Below are 22,181 nucleotides of genomic sequence, written 5' to 3'. Positions count from 1 at the left end.
ATATTTAGCAGGAAACAATAATGGTAAAAGGAGGACATAAGAGAACAATAGGAAGAAATTTGCCGTAGAAAAATCTCGTATTTTGTATTTTGCACTTTCGATATAAAAAAGTCTTATTTTACAAGCATCGCCATTGCATTCGACAGTGTTGCTTCATAATATCTACACGTATATATGTATAATAGTATATATCACAATAAAATGGACGTGCGAATGGCTTTCGCATGAGTGTGCTGTGCGCGTGTGTGTGCGTATTTAAAGAGACAGACACTGAAATGATATGGCAGAAGATCATTCTTCAGTAAATTACGCGCAGCTGAGCTCGCAGCGCGCTAAATGCTCTATTACTGTGATTCCTCGCCGGATCATCGTGGGAGACGATCCTCTTCAAACGCGCGTCGCGATCCCAACAATGTCCCAGAGTGAGAAAATCTGTCGCGAGCATTTCCCATCGCGTATAAAAAGTCACGTGGACTTAATGAATAGTTGAGCTGCTTATTTCGAAAGTGACGTGGGTCAAATATTGGAACACGACGGATTTTAAATATTATATTATATGGGGGATAAATCGATACGATTTACGTATTTTAGCGTGATCCCTATAACTTTGTCCACGTCACTTTTCAAATAACGCGCGATCATAATGAGATGAATTAAAAATGCATATTCTAAAAAATACGTGTGTTTGCTCCGTCAATTAATTTTTAAAAGACCACCGTTTCTGCAGATCGGCATCAATTAGGCGCGGCTCGAATCGTTAAATTAAATGAACAACAGCCGACCGCGAGTTGAACGAAACGTCTGACTGTCAAAAGTCGTTACTTCATTCTCGCGGTTACAGAACGGCCAAGCAATAGCGCAGAGTTGATAGAAATCGCGGTCGCTATGACATAATTCATCGCAGATGGATTCTCGTTGAGACGATCATCGGATTGCATTGAAAATGAAAGAAGTACGATATGTATAGACCTGTACGTTTGCAATTATGCATTGTGAGTCAGTACGTCGTTACGTATCACCATTGTGTATTTCTATTTTTTCTCAGATGCGCGTGATTCCATGAGAGATCCATCCGACTTTCAACAAAGCAAAGCTATCGTGATATAATTCGAGAGTAACCGCAAATCTTTAGGCGTTAAATAAACTCGAATATCGCCGTGATCAAAACGAACTCAATTCGTTCAATGGCTTTCTGTTTCTTCCTGGAGTTACCGTAACGTAACGTCATAATGCTAGGAAGAGTTAATCGTTCTAAGCGGTAAAACGATGTCGGTGCCAACGGTTCGCAGCTAATATGGATAATAATCTAAGCAGTCGATATCTGAGACGTCACGAAGAGATCCTCTTTCGATTCTTGCTCGTGGAAACGTTGAGCAATCTTTGAATGGTTCAACTTCCTCTCCCTGATATCTTGCGCAGCTCTACGTATACGTTCACGCATCTCGTAACGACAAGAGCAAACAACGGAATTGTCGTACAATCGTATTATTCGCAGTCCACAGACGTGATCGCTCATCTTTGCTATTGACAACGGTATATGTCGATTCTCCAATCCATGTCGCAGACCTGCGTATTCATTGGTCTCTTTTTTCAGCGCTACAATCTCACCTGAAACAAAGAAAAACTCGTTCGAATGGCTAGCTCTTTTTACAGATTTAGAAACACTCCGCCGCATTTAATTCACGATTTTACTATTACATAGATACAATTGAAATCGAGAAATACTATTATAATCAATATCGTGATTACAAAATAAAAATTAAATATAACACAAGATTCTTGTGTCTTGAAATAAGAATAATCAATTTTATTGATTTAGAAGAAAATATTTATTTTAAGTAAAAATACGTAATAGCTGTCTCTCTGGGAGATGACATTAGTTATCCATTTCAAGGCGTGGACGCATCGCTCAGGGATTTATGAATATTCTTACCTCGCGTATGGCGGTGGCGGTGTTAGCGGTGTTAGCGTTGGAGAGACAATACTGATGGTTGTCGGGATAATTTGTCCTGAGGATAACGGCGGCGTGCTGCCATTGCTCAACCTGATTAATTGACTAGGATTTAGCTTGATAGCGTCATCATAGCTCGGTGGCGCGTCCGTCACCGCCTCGTAATCCGGCGGCTTCTGCCTCGACACGCCAGGCGGTTCCTCGATGGAAATCACGTGGATCGGGTCATCGATCTTTAAAAGAAGGCGATCGGTTGAGTTAGCTTCAGCGTATCATAGAATTCAATTGCATAACTTTGCGGGATTGTACATAGTTTCATTGCCTACTTTCGTATTTGAATCTTTCTTATCTATAACTTTAAGATTTTATGTCAATTATTTTGTTTGGATCGCTTGCTGTTTGATTTTTCAGAAAGATTCGTTTGCGTCTTATTAATTGTCCTTTAAAATTTCTTTGAGGATCGCTACTTCGAGGATCAATGAAATTGCCTTCTTGTAATTTAAGAATTTCAGCGCGCGATGACATATAACTTGTACATATAATACTTTGTAGTGTAACTTCGGAAATTTTATAAAGTAACCAGTATGCAAAAGTTTCTGTAGGTATTGTTATTGCGTTTTTAAGATTTCTTAGAATTATTTAATTTAATTTTAATGTGTGACTTTCTTGTGAAGTTCTACGCAATTACGACGTTCAATTCAAATTCCCCAATAATAGCGAACGTATACGTTTGCGAGAAAGAATACGTTGCATAGTTAATCATCATGGAAATATATCGTCGCCGAGGTCTATTTAAAGTATCCAGATCGCGACGTGCCGGCCTCGCATTTCCCGCGATATTCTACCTGCGCATTATAAGGATATTCACCCGGAAGTGCACATCGCGCTATATTCGTCGTAGGTCGTCTATAGATATCTGCGTACCTAGCTCTCTCGGTATTCTTCGGAAAGCATTGTGGCCGGCTGAATGTAAGTCGCGAAAGGGCGCACGCGAGATACATATAGGGTGACGTACGAGACGCGAGCGCGTGTGCGGTCGACGAGAATAGCCGTGGCTATTTGCGGTGGTAAAAAAAAGCTTCGCTGGAAAATTGCATAATGAGCCTAAATGGAAACGGCGAGGTGAACGGCTGCGACCCCGAGGGTCTCCTCTCTTCGCGGCTGCACGAAATTAATTCTTTCCTGCTGAAACGCGCTCGAGCGGCTTATCGCCGCTGAGTAGGCACGAGCATATGACCTCGAAGATTTCGAGGAAACAACATTCCACGCTGTTTATATTTGATCGGACATGAAAATGATGTCCCTTGCTGATGCTACATGTCGCCTCGACGTACACATACGAGTCGAGTCGTGATAATTGGGTCGCGAGAGAAATGTGATGTTAGATCATGTAATATAATTGAAATCATTGCAGCATCTCTGTCACGTAAGAGGTCTAATGAACAAAATTAATTTTTGTTGTAAATATTTATCCAAGGGTCAATTGACTCGCAATTGAACTGCGTCAAGCAATTGATACAAGTTGACAACTTCCGAACTAATACGAAGAATTCTCGAATGCATTGACGTCGCTGATCGTTGAACGATTAGAAAATTACGCGGAAATTGCAATGTCACATCAATCACGCGACGAGTTTTTCAGTGGTAAAATTTATTTAAAGAATTTCTCTCTCTCTCTCAAGTGTCGTACACTCTGACTTCCTTCTTTAGAAGCTATGCCGCGATAAGTCGCTATCTCAAAGGTTATCAAGTTTCGACGAAAAAATTAATTATGCATGATTTAACAGGATTTCTGATAATTAAGTGACACTTATACTTCTTGACTTTGGAAACACCCAGATTTATAAAAATAGATAGAGAATTGCGTGATAACGCCGTGGGTAAAGCCAAGACATTATATATAATTCGATGTGTCATATGTTCCTTAACAAGCATGTAAGCGACAAGTAAACATGTGTAGGACTTAAGTTGAAGTCGCATAATTGTTAGTGGGAAGACAGCGAATATTTCTCGTAATTCTACGTCGCTTCGATATAAAATTTATTTCAGATTGTCGATTTAAGAATTTTGATCTATATAGGTAATGATAAATATGCCCAAGGATAACTGATGTTAAATATAGATTGGTACACACATGTTTCCGGGTGAATATCCTTATAGCAGCATCGACATTACAAACTGTCACGACCTCCTTTGTCGATGTGCACTATATCTTTTTTGCATATACAATGTAACGAAGCATAAAGAACGGACAGGCAAACATTTGAAAATGGACAGGCCGTTTATTTTACATAGAGAATATTCGTTGATAATTCCACGGGGAAAAATGCCTTGCGGCAAACTGATTTAAAATAGTATTGGCTAAAAAGACAAGAAGGCGGAAAAAGAGAAACGAAATATATATTTCGTAATAAAGTAGAGAAAAAATTTGCGATATAATTCTAATTAAATCTCGTTAAATAATCATCAGTTACTGTCAAAATTATTGATATTAAATATTATTATCGCGTAAAATTCATGCTAATGAACTGAACAATACACTTTCGAATTCTCTCTTACGATACATGTTGAAATTAATATCTAATAATAGTAATGCTGACCAGACATAGCGACGATGAGTTGGACAGATACCGCGAAAGGAACAGAGAGAGAGAGAGAGATATAGAGAGAGAGAGAGAGAGTAATGAATCATTTACACCAATAGTATTTATGTACATACTAACAATAATGCTGACCTCTTACAAGGAGGATATATTACCGGTTTCGAGGAAAATCGAAGGCATCGTGGAATCGTTCGTAATATTTCCGTCATTTGAAATCGAAAGGAGGAAATGATAGCAAGGTGATGCAATCGTGACTTCGCGCTGTTCCACGGGTGATGCGAGTTTTATTGTTAGTACCTCGCGATCAGAGGATTTCTGTCGCTTGAAATTTTTACGATGTCTGTAAACAACAGGCGCATGTTTGCCAACATGGAAACGTGTGACGAACACGGGGCGTGTTTATTAAACGTTTTAAAGATTTATGTACCTCGCGATGTATATTATCTGATATATATGAAAGTGTACTCTCTTTATCCTTTTATCTCCCTTCTGTCGTATTTCTCGCTCTCTCTAGGCTCCGTTCGAAGAGGAAAAAAAGAAGCATGAGCTATAGATCGTGGGTATATTATTAAGCTTCTTCTTATTCTGTCCACCGTCGTTGGTAATTGCGGCTTACTGCTAGGCTAGGGTATATCTATAGATAATACGCGTTCCTTGTGGTCTATAATAGGGGGTTGACCCGGATCGATCTAAAAACGTTTTAATCTCAGGGGCCTTCAACCGCGCCGACGACCTGCATCTTTTTGGATGGAGTCTAAAGAGATCATATATGATAAATATTTATCACCACTCTCAATACCGGCGATATTAGAACCTGTAGCGAAATTAGTTAGTCTAAATGCGAGGAAATATCTTACTGAAGAGAAATATTATTTGCATTGAGAATAAAATTAATACAATTAGTGAAAGAAGAACAATTAATAACAAACAAGAGTAAGAATAAGTATCATTTATATGGAAGAAATATATTAAATTAAGTTTTAGAGCTTTAAAAATAAATTTTGAATCTAATTTAATTCTTTTTTCAACGGATCAGATATATTACGCAAATAAAAAGATAATACTCGGATATAATTAATTTATTATTTTAAGAAGTAGTTTGAAAAGACGTTTAGAATATTTGAAATGCAATTTATTGTTACATATTTTGTAATTTTTCTAAATTTAATTAAAAATACTGACGTAGTAGAACTGAAAAACAACACGATATGATGACTTCACGGCTTCACGATATTACTTGGCGTATTTATTCAATTTGGGATTATGTCGTAACATTCGCAGAGTGTATAAGGGGCTAATAATAATTATTGGCCGCGTTATAGAAGCGTATACAAAACTTCACGTGCGATGATTAATGAAGGCAGATTAAAAAAAAAGAGAGAAATGATTAATTATGTCGGAAAACCGGTAAATGTAGATTTGCGTTGATGTATGAATCATAGCTCTAATTCCTTCCTCGACGTAGCTCTCTTCCGAGTTTGTCTCGAACTGAGGATTTGTACGACGGAGTAAATAAATTCGCCAGGTTGACACATTGTTCGTGAATTACCTGTGCCGTGATCGGATGGTTCGTATGTTGCGTGTGCGTGCTCGTCCTAGTTGGCGGTGCGTGCAGCCAGCAGCACATCGCGGCGCAAATGAGGAGAGCCCCGGCGACTATGCAGGCAACACCGACGTAACGCACCGGTTCAACGTAGTTCTCCGCTAAACCCAACCAGTTGATGAGAGCCCCGACGCATAGGAGGACCATCCCGTACCGGTACGGACGTTGCGATCTCCGTGATTCCTCCAGAGACATAGCTGAAACATGGAATATGCTTTTCTGAAAAATTTTAGTAATGCACACCGACAGATCGAACATAAAAAAGATTAAAATATATAAGGCTCTCGTGATTAAATCGAGTAAAGGGAAAGAGGCAATAAGAGCCGGCGCGGTAAATGGGGCGCAAAATTGTATATATTCTTTTAACCGTCAATACATAAAAAATTCGCGAACGTTTCGACCATTTTTTGTGGTCATCTTCAGCGCAATGGTAATATAAAAAAGATTCTCTTCGACGACACTTCGCGTGCGGATCTCTCATAAGGAAAGGATGGATATTTTTGAGAGAATGGTATGCGTATGTATGTATATGTTAACGGTAACGTGAACAGGCTTGCGGCCTGTTGTGATATCGAACAGAATACCCTGCTTGATTTGGCGATGTTATAAATAGATCGCCAGACAAACGCACGTCGCTATCAATCACTTGATTTGTAGGGAATGACATTCGTGAATATAAAGCTGGGGATCATTTCGCTTAATATGAATGATATTAGTATAACAGCTGTTACAAATATGACAACATTTTACTGCTGCTATTAAAAAATGTAATAGTACGTACGTAATACTTAACAGAACAATTGCGTTCCAATTGCCATCAGACCGTACAGAATTAGAGTTTAATCTATAAGTATGTACCATTGTCAAACAGTTATTAATGCGTACAAATCCGATTAGTAATTCCTCTAATAAGACTCTAACGGTAAAGCGAAACTAAATTAAAACATTATTTAGCTCGAATTATGGTATCTAATACTAATACATCTTCTCTAATATATTCTTTGTTTAATAAGTTATATAAAGTTATATATATAGAAAGCAAAAAGATTATTATTAAAGAGATTTCCGAATACTTAGTTGATAGTTTAATAATAACGGTAATCGATGAGACGTATTTCGCAGAATAACGAGGAAAAGTTTCCTGCTCGAAAAATTTCCGTACGCTCTTTTTCCTCGGAAGACGGATCGTAGCGAGTTCATTTGACGCAAATTGCGATTTTATTAAGATGGCATTTGCTAATAATATTGACGAAAGGAGACAGAGCGTTTGTTTGAGAGCATCTTGACAAAAGACATGCCACTTTCGAAAGTAGGTTACTCGTACAAAACTCCATTACTCATCCACCCTTTGTGAACATCAAGAAGGGCGACAAGCAGTGACGTCAAGAATTAGATGGGCAATAAATAATGCTCTCGAGTAGAATTAGCAAGCGGGCGCACCCTGATATATTTTCGTCTTGTAGACATTTACCGTTTTATTACTACCTCCTGACATGTAATACGCAATAAGAATATTCACGCAGTTAGTAAAAGACGAAATGCGTGGCATAATTAAAATGTAGTTAACTTGAGTCTATATATAGATTAAACTCAATGCAACTGAGTTGCTCAACACAAGAAAGTTGAAAGAGTTAAACTTTCTCCTTATAAATAAAATATAACTGATGATAACAATAAATTAAAAGTGCGTGAGCATTTTATTTGGGAAAAAAAACGGAAGGACTTTATCCCAGCGCGACGTGATCTTTAATAATTCCAGGATCTCGAGATAATTCCCATTGTTTTATCGTTAAAAATTCCTATGCTCATCGGCACTCTTACAATGTCATGATAGTATACTCAAGTACGATTGCACAAATGGTAGATGCTAATATGTAATTGCATTCGCGAATCCATCGTCGAATTAATAAATTATTTAAGAATTTAATTCATCAACTGAACTTATCGTTCTTACATAATTCATTGGTTGAGCAGCTATAAATATTCTTCGATTATCTACAAAGTAGGCTACGTGCAAACGATTATAACGCGAAGATAAGCCGTGCCGACATTACGAGACGATCAATACTCGTCACATCCATACTTAAGCATTAAATCGTTATTGTTATAATTGTAAATCCAATAACAATAACATCGTTATTGGTATAATTATTAAATGAGCTCATTCCGTTTTTACATCGCAGAAGTAAAACGCGAAAGCCTATTTCTAAAACGACATGCTCCGAAAAACAATATAATTATGGTGTGTACTATAGCAGATATTGCGTCCATAATTATTACCATAACGGCACAACTGATTCCACTTTAATACATTTTAATTCACATTAATGACATTAATATTCATATCGTAAGAACTATATCTAATAAATTCCGATAATGGGATAGTGTATAATTTTCAAGCTTAAACACATGTAAATGAATACAACGTTGTTATCCATCGCGTGACTTATTTAACAAATAACACAATAATAACGTGATTCAATGTCGTTCCTTGAAATGAAGAAAAAGTGTGTCCGGATTTTTTCTTTTACCGCACTTGAGAGTTGCCAGTCTTAAAAACACAACGCAAGTTTAGTTAATATAACATACGGTAATTATTTTACCGCTGGACTCGTCCATGATGTTTGGATATCCAAAGTGCTGGTATGCCAATAATATAGACGTTGTCCTTCGACTAGCAAATTTTCCTGACGACTAACATATCGCGTCGCGGGTCGGCGTATATAAGGCGACACGAATATAATAGAGAGAGATCGTTCAATTCCGAGCGACGTACGATTATACGATCCGTTTCCGAGCGCGTCACCGAAATCGTAAAGATAAAGTCTTATTTTTGAAACGTTATCGCTGCACGATCAGCATCCAAGCTCACCTAAACACGTGAGGGGACGCCGTAAAATCGTCTCGGCAACGATGATATGCGCTTCTTTTTGCATGCGTTTATATATGTTATATCAACGAAGATATACACGCGTCGCGAACAGACTCCGTATGCGTGCACAAACCAACGCAATGACGCGGCCGCGAAATTAATTCCAATTTACATACATACCCGAGAAGCGACATCCAAGGACGTAACTTGTACTACGAACCTCTTCAAGAGGCTAGACTACGTTCAATGAAGTGCAGGATATTGGTTAAACACAAGCTGTTCTGATGTAGATGTGCCATATTTTGTTTAAGCCGCCATAAGCTATGGACAGAGATCATGTGCCATCAGAGGTTGCGTCGCAGTAAAAAGGAGTTCACGATTGTGCAAGCTTGATTGTGTTGCCTTTTTATCGAACGAAAGTTGCGTGTGCATCATATATCTTGTCGGCGATTTTTATTCCTTCCAAGCGTATCGATTTTTAACCATATAATATATCATACAGTTATAGTTAGGGTATGCAGACACATATTTCTCTCTCTTAAAAGGCCATTAAGGAGTATTTAATAATGTACACGGTAATGAAACCAAGAATATTTTGAGGCCTAATTGCTTTGATATTTAATATTGAGCTAAAAGCTGAGGAATAATAAATTAGAAATTGTTGTTTGGAAGATATTGTTAAAACAGACATTCGTCGATCATGCTTAATGATAACTCGACCGCAATATTGCGATATTAATATAACATACTAATCGTCATTCGATTCACTGTATAAACGTAGAAATTGCTTCTAAGAATGAACGATGATACGTATCTAGTAGTTATTGAATTAAAAAGGACACATATGTAGGTATATTTCATTAATATCGAATTGTATTAATTTACATCGATTTTTTACTTCTTCCACTATGCTATCTTTGGAATATTTGATACGTGATTAAAATTGTTTTTAATCTTTTCTTCTTTGATATACAGACATAGGTCCAAGAATACGTTTTCACAGAAGAAATCGACACGTAACGAGCAGATAGATCTTCTGTCGCACATCATCTCAGTTTATACATACTGCTATTTTTATCGTAAACCAGTTGATAAAACTTTTCCTTTCAGAACAGAAAAAATAATTAATCGAACGATTAATTGTGCAATATTTCAATGAGTATACTTTATATTATATATTTAAAAAAATATTTCACAAATATAAAAAAAAAAACTAACAGTTTCATCAATTATATTCAACAAGAATTATGCAATATCTGTTGACGTAACGAATAAATCCAATTACGAAGATACTGCTTAAGTATATTGATATAAATTAAGATAGATCTTATCGCGTTCTCGGTTTTATGAAGTGTCGTTTATTCAATCCGAGAGTTTAAAGCTGAAGCAGAAGCTGAAGCGACGAAAGTTCGCTGACAATGCGGTTGATATTTTATTCTTTTTCAAGTTCTTTTCTTGACACACGGGTAGTCGTAAAAATGGCGGCTAAAAGAAGATAGCAAGTAACATTATTGTACCGTAATTACTGATAAACGTTCGTAAATTTGCGTTGGCATACATCGCAATAAAATTATCGTGTCGATAATCGAGTGTTTAAACATGAAAAATATTACAACGCATCGAATAAAACGAATGAAATTGAGTACACGAAAAATTACACGTTAATCCAATGAAAATTTCGAAAAAATTATTTCCACGAAATTCTTGTTATTTTTAGTTTTAACTGATTATAAAGAATCATTTTAGTGCGTCTGTTGTGACGTAGTCCGTTATTTAAACTGATAATGCGTCCGTTGTAACGTAGTTCGCTATTTAAACTGATATTACCTTAATAAAACTTGTCAGAAGAATATTGATTAATACGTTCTCCGTGAAATGTTAGTGATGACATGTACATGCAATAATATTTAAAATAAATGCAATTCTTTCCTAATCTAATTTCCTTTCGTGTGCAGTAAATGTGCAGTAAATGTGCAAATTGCGTTATCTGTTATCTGACTCGCAATAATATCGCATATTATTAAAAAATTGATAGTATTGCTTGAATGTTGATTAGGCATAAATAGCTCATCCTTTCTTTACCGTTTGTTTATCATCTGTTTGCGAATATTTCTATAAATATCTTAAATGCACAGAAGAAAGGAAATATTTATTTATTACTAAAATGATATCTCACATGTCTTTTCGCATAAGCAAATTACGTACGACGCATTTAGAACAACGTAAATAAGCGTGATAAATCAATGATGCATGATAGCGCATATCTAATTATTTATAGCATGCAATCATACCATATTCCTTTCTATCTGATAATACAGCCCATTTCTTCTACATTTTAAAATAGTAATAAAAAATTTTACATTTAAGCCTTCGTGTTGTTTATATGAGCATTCCCACCCTTTGCATGGTCATGCAAATGTAAATTGATGAGAAAGCGATGTAAAAGAAAAAATAGTAGATATAAGAGAAGCAAAGAATAATATGGAGCTTTGAGACTGGATCTAACAGTTAAAATGATATTGAATTCGGAGTAGCTATATACATATATAGTAAGAATCAAACAAGAGCTAGAAGTACAATATAGAATTTTAAATTGTTAATAAGTATCAATAGATCAATAATGCTATGTCAATAGTGATTGATATCAATAGTGATTGATGTAATATTGATCGTCGTTAATGCTGTCAAATTCCAGCGGTAACTGTTGCGCGCCAACGCGAGCTATTTTACTTACAAAACGAGTGCATCGATGACCATCTAAAAGATACATTCGTTGATACACTTTTCACTTTTTGCCGTGCCGAAGAAGTCAGCTGAACGTACAGTTGTACGTACTTCCCGGCCGTTGGTGGATCGATCCGCCTGTGCTTTCGTGCATTTTGCATTTTATCGAACGGTCTCCCTAGACCGCACGCGTGCGTGACAGATCTCGTCTATATTTACACGTGCGTGCGTCGGGGTCTCGCATTTATGTCGAACCCCCGTGAAACGGCCAGGAAACTATCGCGACTCTTACGTCAATGACTTGCACGACGGCCCGACGGCGGTGTGATAGTTGCATTATGGTACCCGTCACTTACATGGTTTAACCTTAACCCGGTTTCGCACCTCGCACACGGTAGCTAGTAGATAAGTAAATGGTCGACTTTACGCACACGGCTGTATGTACGCGCGGGAAAACAGGTGAAAAATATCCGCGGGAACAGCTTTATTTATACCATTGCGTCTCGTGTCTGTATTCGCATAATTTCTCCGAATCCGAAATGTGATCTATGTGGTTCCCATTTTTCTGCCTCTTTCTATTTTACGCGTGCGAGAAACTGCGTTTGTTATTTTTGCCATAAAATATTGCTATAAAAATTGGAGAAATTTATGGGTAGAAAAAGAAAGATTACCAGATGAGATATAGCTGATAGTTTCATTTCTTCAAAATTATTTGGGTATAAAATATTAGGCAGAACGACTACCTGCTCACTTCTTTTAATTACTATATTTTATAAATTTATAATTTTTTTTAAAAGATTTATTACGTATACAAAAAAATTTTTAATTTGATTAATTGGATATTACTGAATCACCTATATATAGAGACGTGTTGTTTTAGCAAATAAAATTTAAAACGTATTTTTTTCTCGGGGCACTGAAGAATAACGATAAAAATATTCTTCGGTGGCGCTCACGTTATCACGTTGTAAGGAGTTTTTATCACGTTGCTACGTGTGAACATTGCACGAAAGCTGATCACGACTGCAAAAATTCGACGAAGAAGAGATGCAATAATACATTTATGATATACCGCGTCACTGATATACCGCGCGTTATCGCGCTTTCATAGACTCAACATAAACATTTATGTCATAGTTGCAAATCTTTTCAGTTATTCTCTTGTGAAATTATTCGTACCTTTCAAGAAAAATTGCAGATTGAATCGCGAAACAAGATAGAAGCGTATAAAGAAAGAAGATTTTCTAAAATATCAGTGCTAAGGATCGGAAGTCTATTTATTTAGTCATTTCTTAAAACTCTGTTTGCAGTTTTATAAAATACAATATATAGTCATTCAAGAATCACTCGCGTAAATTATATTTACTTTATATAAGTAGAATTATCATAGCATTAACCAAACAATATCCGTGTACAGCAATACATTAGTACTGCTACGCGAGAATAAATGCAGTGTTTAACTTTACCAACTGATATGAAATATACGCAGATATTTCTCACATGTATACTTGAAATGATATATACGTTCATAATTCACGCTGTTGCACCTGCGGAGCATAAGGAGCATGATAAGGAGATGACAAACACGTTCTTCTTGAACGAATCCGTCTTTTAAATTTTAAGGCACATCTGTTGTGCGACGTTGTTTCAATGTCTGTCTAACAATGTTTTGTAACGAATTGAAAACAACCAGATATTCTACATTAATAAACGCAAAATAAATTTTTGCGTGATTACTCAATTAACAAGTTGACGAAGCTTATTTGCAAGTGAGAAATTGAACCAGAGAAACAGAAATAATTCTAATTAAATTACTAAAAGCATACTTAAATTTTTATAAAGATTCTATTACTATGCAACAACTCATTTTAGCAATATTTTTATAGTATTTAACTATGTATGAAATTAAAAAGACAAACACATAAAAAGTAAATTCGAAGTATACGCGATTTATAAATACAAAGATATTTATTATATATTTAGATAAATTACTTTTAAAAAATATTTAAAAAAAAAATAAGAACTTTCCACTTCTGTATATCCCATGTGGTTAATAAATATATGTCAATTTTTATAACAACGTATTAATATAATAACCATACATAATATAAATCTGAAAATTTTTTCACGATATCATGATATCACGTATAGTTTTTCAGGGTATAAAAAATTTCACATATTTTAATTTTTTTATTGTTTACTTAACGAATAAAAAATTATGAAACTTATGTATAATTTTTCATTTTTAATGAGCAATATATAATCTCTCATTGTTGTTATATGTATAAGTATGGTCTCAAAAAAGGGTAAAAATGATATAAGAATGGTAACGTACAAATTCTTTAATTATATTAAAATATATTTTCTGTTACCGCACTTCGCTTCCTTCTCTGTTTTATATGTAGTTTCTCTAAGTTAGCGTTATTATACTATTGTTAACTTAATCGCTTCTGCAATTAAAAATTTTCCAATAGACGATAAGCTCAAAAATTTCGATTGTACAGAAGAAAATTTAAAAGATAAGCGATGAGTTTCTATTCTTTAACATTTTTTTGTAAATATTACTTATCAGTAAGAAATTATATTTTAATAATCGTTCAGAAAATGTTTATATATGTGTATACATATACAGATAAGAATTATAAAACTATAATTTCTTTTCAGAGTCACTAACAAATGAGAAAGAAATATCTCTTACCTGAACTAATTTTCGCGGTCTATTTTAGGCTGTTGGATGTTGGAAGATTCGAAAACTTTCTGCACGCACTAATTTAACACATTGAGTCTCCGATTGGTCGGTTCTCGCTGCTCTTCTGTGCGCCCTAACAGCTGCCCTGATGACGCACCAAGAGAGCGCAACTCCCACGACGAAGACTCAGCGCAGACTGACGCGGCAGCCGTTCTCGTGGGTCTGTCTAACTCTGACCCACGCTGCCAGTTACCACGGGAGTCAAACGCAGGTATATCATTGATGTCAGGCGTGTTTTCCAGCAGTGTTTCTCAAATTTCTCACAAGCGATTTTACATTGAGCAGTCTCTTTTACTTTAAACGTTTCAATATAAATTCACAAAATAAATTCTTTCTTTAGATAACTAGAGAGAGAAATATATAAATTTAAATTATATATAAATATAATTAAAATATTAAAAAAAATTAGAGACAGTACAAAATATATAGAAATACAAAAATATATTTTGCCAATAAATGGAATTAATAAATTAATTTTGTATGTAGTTGATAAACTGAAGAATGATTCGTCGACATTTTCCTTCAAACTTTCTTTCTTATCTTTTTCTTAATTTGAAAAACATTACCTCTTTCTCTGCAGTGAATCTTTGTTAGAACATATAAAGTGATTATATACATTAATATAGTTGGATTTCTTGTGTGATATATTTATTAATTAATATACTTTTTAGAAAAAAGAGTTTATTCTCATCTGCAGAAATCATTCATGTTCAATCGATATAATTTTCCTTGTCCACCTTTAATTGAAACACGTCACCGTGTTAATTTACCAATAATAGAAAACGAGATTCTAGCTTATTATTTTATTTGCGCCAAAATCGTGGAAAAATCCGCCCGGGGAATTTTCAGAATGTTGATTTACAAGCTATTCGATGGTGACGTGCAGCGTAGTGGGAAATTAATAGCAGCAATTCGATAATGAGGATTGGCAGCATCTCAGACCAATCATGGCAGTTGCTTGGATCGCACCGCAATTGAGAACATCTTATTCGGAACAATAGTATAATTAATGCACTCACGTCGAGATCCACTCTCGAAAGATCTATTTATATCTATATTGTAATATTTCTCTATCTGGCACTGTCTGTGTGCTTTACTTAAATGTGCTTCTATGTGATGGTAATTCTAACAATGTTGATTCATCGACATGCCACATAAATGTGAGATTGTGTTTTGACAATCAATGGAAATATTTAATCCACTAACAAATTCATAAATGGTTAAAAAATGAAATAAAAATCCCATCTACAAATTTATATAGGTATTTAAATCATTTTGAAGTACAATTATGTACTAGCGTTTATTTTAGTTTTTAACGATATGCAGATTTATACATGTGTACAATTTTATTTATAGATTGTAATGTTGTTAAAATAAATTTGTATATATCTGAATTTGTATGAATATTTTAATAATAGTAATCCTCTTAAGAAAGAAACTATACAGGAATGAAAAAAGAATTAATTTGTTTTTAATGCATATTTTCAAGTTTAATATTTTAAGATTTATTGTTTAAAGATATTAAGGCGAAATTTAAAATAATAGCAGAGTTATAGCACTCATATTTTCCATGAAGTGTATCAAAGCATTGTAAATCGTTCAGACATTTACACGATTACGATTCTTTTCAGCATTAAATTTTATCTTTACAATCATCTTAATCTTCTACATTCTATAACATCTGTCTTTACTTTTGTTTCACACACATTACATGTGTATACATAAAAGACAAGAACTAGTATAAATATTGACAATTATCTGAATACAGCAATTTAAAAAATAAACAATAATAATAAGTTAAATAGAACCGATCTGATACACATGTAATTAATTAGAGAATATGCCATTTACAGTTTGGATCTTACATTTATAGGACTGGATCTTCGTAGCCTAATAATATTATTCGCTTGAATTTTTATATACAATTCTTCGCTTTAGCTAACCACGCGCAGTTAAAATAAACTTTTTAGTAACAAAAGCAAATAAATGTATTTGCAAAGACGTATTTCGGTAAAGAAAAAAAATAATCAGTATTAAATATTAATTAAACTTTATTGATAATAAAACAAAGGTGAAGTAAAAACAACTTATTGTAATGCAGTTTTAAAATATCTATGTGGTTATAGCGAGTGCGATTTCTCATTAAAAATGGGGAAAAAAAAACGTGTAACGATCGAAACTGCAACAGGTGAGTGTCCGAAAAAACCAGCTGTAATCTATTTACGAATACGGCGTCCGATTTTAGATATCGGATACTTTTATCTGATGTCTATCGCTCATTGCGGAAACAAAATGAGAATAATAGGTTCGAGGTTCATGAAACAATCTAGACTTTTGCCTAAAGGGGTAATTCCACTGGACATACAGATAAGCGATAACGCACATCATATTTCGGTTGCGATCGTGAAATCGAGGTAACAGTTAAATTAGTGCTTACTTCAAAAGCATTTCGTAGATCAATCGAGTTAACATAATACTTTTAAAAAAGAATCAATGATTCTGGAAGAAAAATTTTCAAAAGACTATGTTGCATAACGTAATTTTGTCAACAATTTTAAATAAAGAATGAAGTGATTTCATATATGCTCATTCTTTATTATGGCATTATAACATCTAACATAAAAATAGTATTATAAATATAATTATAAATATATACAATTTTATGCTAATAATTAGTATAATTATAAGTATTTTATGCTAATATTTTTCTATTAATATAAGCTTTTGGTGCAACATTGTAGGTATTACTATGCTTGTGGTTTTCCATATTTATACTAAATTTGTGAAAAAAAGGACAGAAATTGATATAACAGCACAAAGTAGAAGTGAATGAATATAAACTGCTAAAAGAATAATCTATTCTTTCTATCTCTCAAAGAAAAAATGTGTAGGAAAGTATAGAGAATAGATTCATCAATTAAAAAGAAAGTTATCTTAAATTATATTAATGATAGTATCTTAACGATAAAACTTAAAAAATACTTCAATCGACAAATACTTGATATTATAATCCTTCTTTTATAATCTGTTTTTTGAACAATATAAAATTGCTTGTCGATTGATATTACTGATTAACTCAAGTATTTTTACCAAGTGGTTTCAGAGAGAGGGGGAGAGAGAGAGAGAGAGAGAGAGAGAGAAGACAGAATATCTTCGAGGAATGACATCACATACAATTCTGGAAATTACGGTCTGATTAATATGTAAAAAAGTTAAGAGACATTGGGTTTTTATATTTGCATACGAATTGCATTTATATTAGTCATCTGACACAGTATTCGATAAGAAAAGATGAGAAAAAAATTATAAAAAGAATGTATTTTCAGTCAAGAAGCACTTGAGATCTTATATCAGTACTTCTCTCGTTTTATCTGTACGAATTAAATTCTCATTTTTAAGAATTTATTACAAGATATTGCAAAGTTGCATTAAGCATACAATGTCAAAGAAATTACATTATTTAAATGCAAATAACTCAAATAATTATGACTGAAAAACACTTAGGAGCTTTTAAAAAATCTCACGTATTCAATAAATGATTAATTGGTGACTACTAACTCGATCATTTATCGAACATCATATTTACGCCGATTGATGTATTATTGATTGTAAAATATTCGTAAGCATCGAGAGGAAAAAGAAACAAGACCACCGTTTGCCAAGCAACTTGTGCATATGGCCATCGTTCTCGATGTGTCCCCTCCCCTCCTTCCCTTTCCCTTGGTCTCATTCATTCTTCAAGGCCACCCGGTTTTAAATGCGGAACCGTTCATCCGTATAGACGTCATTTAAATACCCGCAGGTTTCCGTATTTCCTGATATAGCTGGCAATACGTACAAGTTGATCATTTCTCTGCGAGCAATCTTCGACTTATACGTATTGCAAATAGGATCAAGTATTATTAAATTAAGTCGTCGGGTAATTTCTTTTTTAAACGATTAGACTTGTAAATCAGTATATTATTCGATGCTAACGACAGAAGTTTGCTTTCGCGGATGTCAACTAGGCGCCACGGCGTTTATAAGAAAAATTAAGATGTGTTACCGTCTCGTCTTTTTAAGACTGTTCTCAAGTAAATGGTAATCGATATGGATACGAAGAATATCTTCATTTTAACAAAACTTCCACGCCTCGGAGGATATACGCTGTTGAGTGCATTTTAAATAAAGTTGTTGTGTATAAACGCGCAATACAGAATGTAGCGAAGTATCAATATTCTTCGTGGGTATAATCATATGCGTACACGATATCAATAACAACGCATCTGAATTTGAAACGGAATAAAATTGATATTATCAATACGCACATACTTGCATTATAAACTTCAATTTTTATCATAATATAAAGTATTTGAATAGTTTTATAGATATCTATATAAATTTAATATTTATTAAGATATTTATTTTAAGATGTTATAAGTAAAAATATAGATATGTGTGTGTGTGTGTGTGTGTGTTAAGCCGAACAACATCTACAGATATACGATCGCAACGTTATTATCATTGTAATTTGATATGTATAATAAGATTTTGCGGAAAACCAGTTAAATTGCTAAAGCCAATACATAAAAAGGCAAAAATTCTCAGTTTAATGTATAAAAATAAACTTCTTCGTTGTTTATTGTAAATGTCATTGTAAGTTCGAAATATTAAATTCATAGAGCATTGCAAAGTATTTCGCCATTTTACATAACACGCATTATTTACCATTCCTCTAGATATCTTTCGACACACTAACAAAAGCGAGCGGAAAATTTTGAACAGTCGCAAATATTTGCAAGTCTGGTCAAGATACCTTATGATCAAACTGCCATTAGGAAGGAGCGTACAGTGACCTTGTAAGCGAACGATGCCTTATCTTCTGGTTAAAATGGTTCAGTTAAAAAATCACGATATATTGATCAAAAAATATATATCTGGGCGCCGATAGGTGATTACCTGACAAACAGTATATGCTTGTAGATCTTATTCTTATCACGAATTTATTAAAGCTCGACGTAAGATAAATACATATATATATATCCGCGCTGTGTTAACATTCACACATAAAAATAGTATACTTTACTAAAGATAGACCAATGCTATTTCTTTTTGTAGAGTTCATAATTTATCAAACATTATAAATGCATTATAATATTTGATAAATTGATTAAATATGGTTCGTGAAGATATTATAATATCATGTTTAGATTATAAAATAAATGTATTAGATTACAAAATAAATTTTTTAATTGGTCACACTCGTTAGCATGTTACACGGCTCTTATTTCTGGTTAAAAAGAATCGTTGATCTAATTATGCAAATTGCCAATAATATATAAGGTCAGGGTGCAGGAGCTTGCGCCATCATGTAACGTTGAGATCATCATAATGTTGAGTAGGTATTATGCTAATGTACAACGGTAATTAACAGATTATCTTAATATAGATTACTCTTGTAACCTATATATGCGGTTATATATTAATTTCTAAACTTTTTCTTGTTTGAATCCACGTTACTGTTTTTATAACAAAAAATACACAATAATTTGTTTTAAGTTTACGGATAAAAATATTAAAATAAAATAAAAAATAAAATAAAAAGAAATGTTTATACTCTTTAATTATCACTATTTAATTAAATATTTTAAAATGTCTATATAAATTGTCGAGTAGAAAACAGGAACATAAAACACAGACGTGTGGTCAACAAGATAAAATAATAATTATAACCAGGAACAGAAAAAGAGTTCTCATCAATGTATTGTCATTTGAATTAATATAATATTCAAGTATACTTTACTGTTTTTTATATAGTTATTAATTATATCTTATAATTACTGTTAAATCAAATCAGTAACCATTTATAAAGTTTCACAGATTATATTTAAATAAACAAATTGTTGAAACAGAAAAACTTGTGTAATATCTATCTGCGGAGAAATATATCCATTATATACTTGATCACATATTAACTTTAATATATAGAAAAATTGTGTTTATTTGCTCCATATGTCTTCCAACACTGAATTTTTATATTCAGATAACATATAAGTATTGCATAATGAATTTTATTATACAATATACAGTATGATGTGTTAAAAGTAATTACACTTTAGGCTAAAATTTTGATTTTTAGATAAATTTTATAAATTATACTTATTATATGTTATTTACTGTACATATATACATAGCTTATTGCACAAAAAGTCTTGATTTAACAAAAGTCCATCAATACCTTGAAGATTTCATGCCATTACTGCAATCGGCTCTTGAATCTTTTCTTTCGTACGTTTCTTCTTCTCCTCCTCCTCCGCTTCCTTCTCTGGTAAATCCTTTGGCACATCTGGTAATAAAACGTCTTTTGGTATTTCGGGAGCTTTCTCGTTGATATCTGCTTCCACCAATGCATCCAATTCTGCCTCAATCTCGCTTTCGTCAAATTCTTCTTCTGTAGCAAGTGTTGACGTCAATATTTCATCTATTTCTCTTTGCTTCTCAATACCCTCTCTCGTGTCGTCCATAACTTTTTCGATTTCATCGATAGACAATAAAGCGTGTAATTGCTTCAGTGCAGTATTGCCAACTTTTAGGCCATCAACAACTTTCATTTCAACTTGAGCAAATTCCAAATCGTGGGCCATACGCTCAAGATTTTCTAGCTGGCCGTCTGCACGTGACAGAACTTGTTCTTGATATTTCTTCTTGCGCAACAAAAGTAACGCACGACTGTAAGAATTAAAAATTATATAACAATTTTAAAGCAACAATATTATGCAATATTATAAAATTAAGTAAAAATCTTTAAAAATATAAAAAAAAAATACAAAAGAAATTATTCAAATACAAAATTGTTTTTAAATTTCTAATAATTGCTGAACAATTTAACACATAATTCTTGCACATAATGCACAATATAATGGTGCGTGTCCACCTGCGAGTAAAATCGAAAGTAACTTTCGAAAGTGATTCTCGCAAATGGACATACTCCTTTAAGTACTCTCAGGAGTATGTTTATTTGCGAGAATCACTCTCGAGAGAGCTACTCTCAAAAACTATTATAGTTTATAATACAAATAAATATAATGTACACGATAAGCTAATGCTTTCTTCTGACGATTAAATATACTTACTCTTTCTTTCCATTTCTCAAAAGTTCTTTCGCAAGCAATCGTTCCTTCTCCAAGCTTTGCTCGATCTTCCTCTGGTACTGTTTAATTTTATCTCTCGTCTGTTTCACTTGCTGCACATGAAAGATGCGTTTTTGGAGGTTATAATACGCACTACGTACTTCTGTCGTTACGCTACATATCTAACATAATTTTCTGTTTGCAATTTATCGCAAATGAAATGACTAATAATAATTCGTAAACTGAGTTAAGTGCGACCAACGATAAGAGAATGATTTGACAGTTTCAGAAGTAGCGTCATGGTGAAAGGGTTAAGACAACTTACCAGGATCGCTTTATCCTGCTCGGTGACGCGGCTCGGTTGCTTTTTCTTCGAGAAGAAGATTCCCATCGTGCCCGCGATATCACGAAACGCGAGCCGCGAGTCGAATTTTCGTGATTCACCCGCGGTATCACGTCACGTCGCGTTTGACGATCAGCCAGAAGCGTAGCGTCGACCGTCAACCCTCCTCGCCGTGCGCCGGGCGGCGGCCATCTTGGTCCGTGGTCGTTCGATCGGTTCGATACTCG

The 22,181-nt window shown here is 34.0% G+C and overlaps 2 protein-coding genes across 6 annotated transcripts; both read right to left on the bottom strand.

The window, feature by feature from the left end:
* Positions 1-58: 58 nt before the first annotated feature.
* Positions 59-14,634, bottom strand: LOC139808244 (uncharacterized). 5 transcript variants are annotated; one of them, XM_071770027.1, is made up of 5 exons: positions 14,452-14,632; positions 9,210-9,350; positions 6,104-6,354; positions 1,934-2,184; positions 59-1,608 (listed from the first exon to the last, which is right to left on the bottom strand). In XM_071770027.1, exons 3-5 carry the CDS (start codon positions 6,350-6,352, stop codon positions 1,605-1,607), a joined length of 504 nt encoding a protein of 167 aa, XP_071626128.1. In that variant the 5' UTR covers positions 6,353-6,354; positions 9,210-9,350; positions 14,452-14,632; the 3' UTR covers positions 59-1,604. The 5 variants fall into 5 exon arrangements, with proteins under 5 accessions (XP_071626128.1, XP_071626127.1, XP_071626125.1 ...); XM_071770026.1 differs by lacking the exon at positions 9,210-9,350 and having other exon boundaries at positions 6,104-6,371; positions 14,452-14,634; XM_071770024.1 differs by lacking the exon at positions 9,210-9,350 and having other exon boundaries at positions 14,452-14,631.
* A 5,902-nt stretch (positions 14,635-20,536) lies between these two features.
* On the bottom strand, positions 20,537-22,141 carry Vps20 (vacuolar protein sorting 20). The gene is made up of 3 exons (XM_071770020.1): positions 21,937-22,141; positions 21,615-21,724; positions 20,537-21,210 (listed from the first exon to the last, which is right to left on the bottom strand). The coding sequence occupies exons 1-3, from the start codon at positions 22,000-22,002 to the stop codon at positions 20,730-20,732; spliced, it is 657 nt and encodes a 218-aa protein (XP_071626121.1). The 5' UTR covers positions 22,003-22,141; the 3' UTR covers positions 20,537-20,729.
* Between the last annotated feature and the right edge of the window lie 40 nt (positions 22,142-22,181).

This window comes from Temnothorax longispinosus, chromosome 2 (genome assembly GCF_030848805.1).
Source record: "Temnothorax longispinosus isolate EJ_2023e chromosome 2, Tlon_JGU_v1, whole genome shotgun sequence".
Lineage (NCBI taxonomy): Eukaryota > Metazoa > Arthropoda > Insecta > Hymenoptera > Formicidae > Temnothorax > Temnothorax longispinosus.
This window is presented reverse-complemented; position numbering and strand designations above follow the sequence as displayed.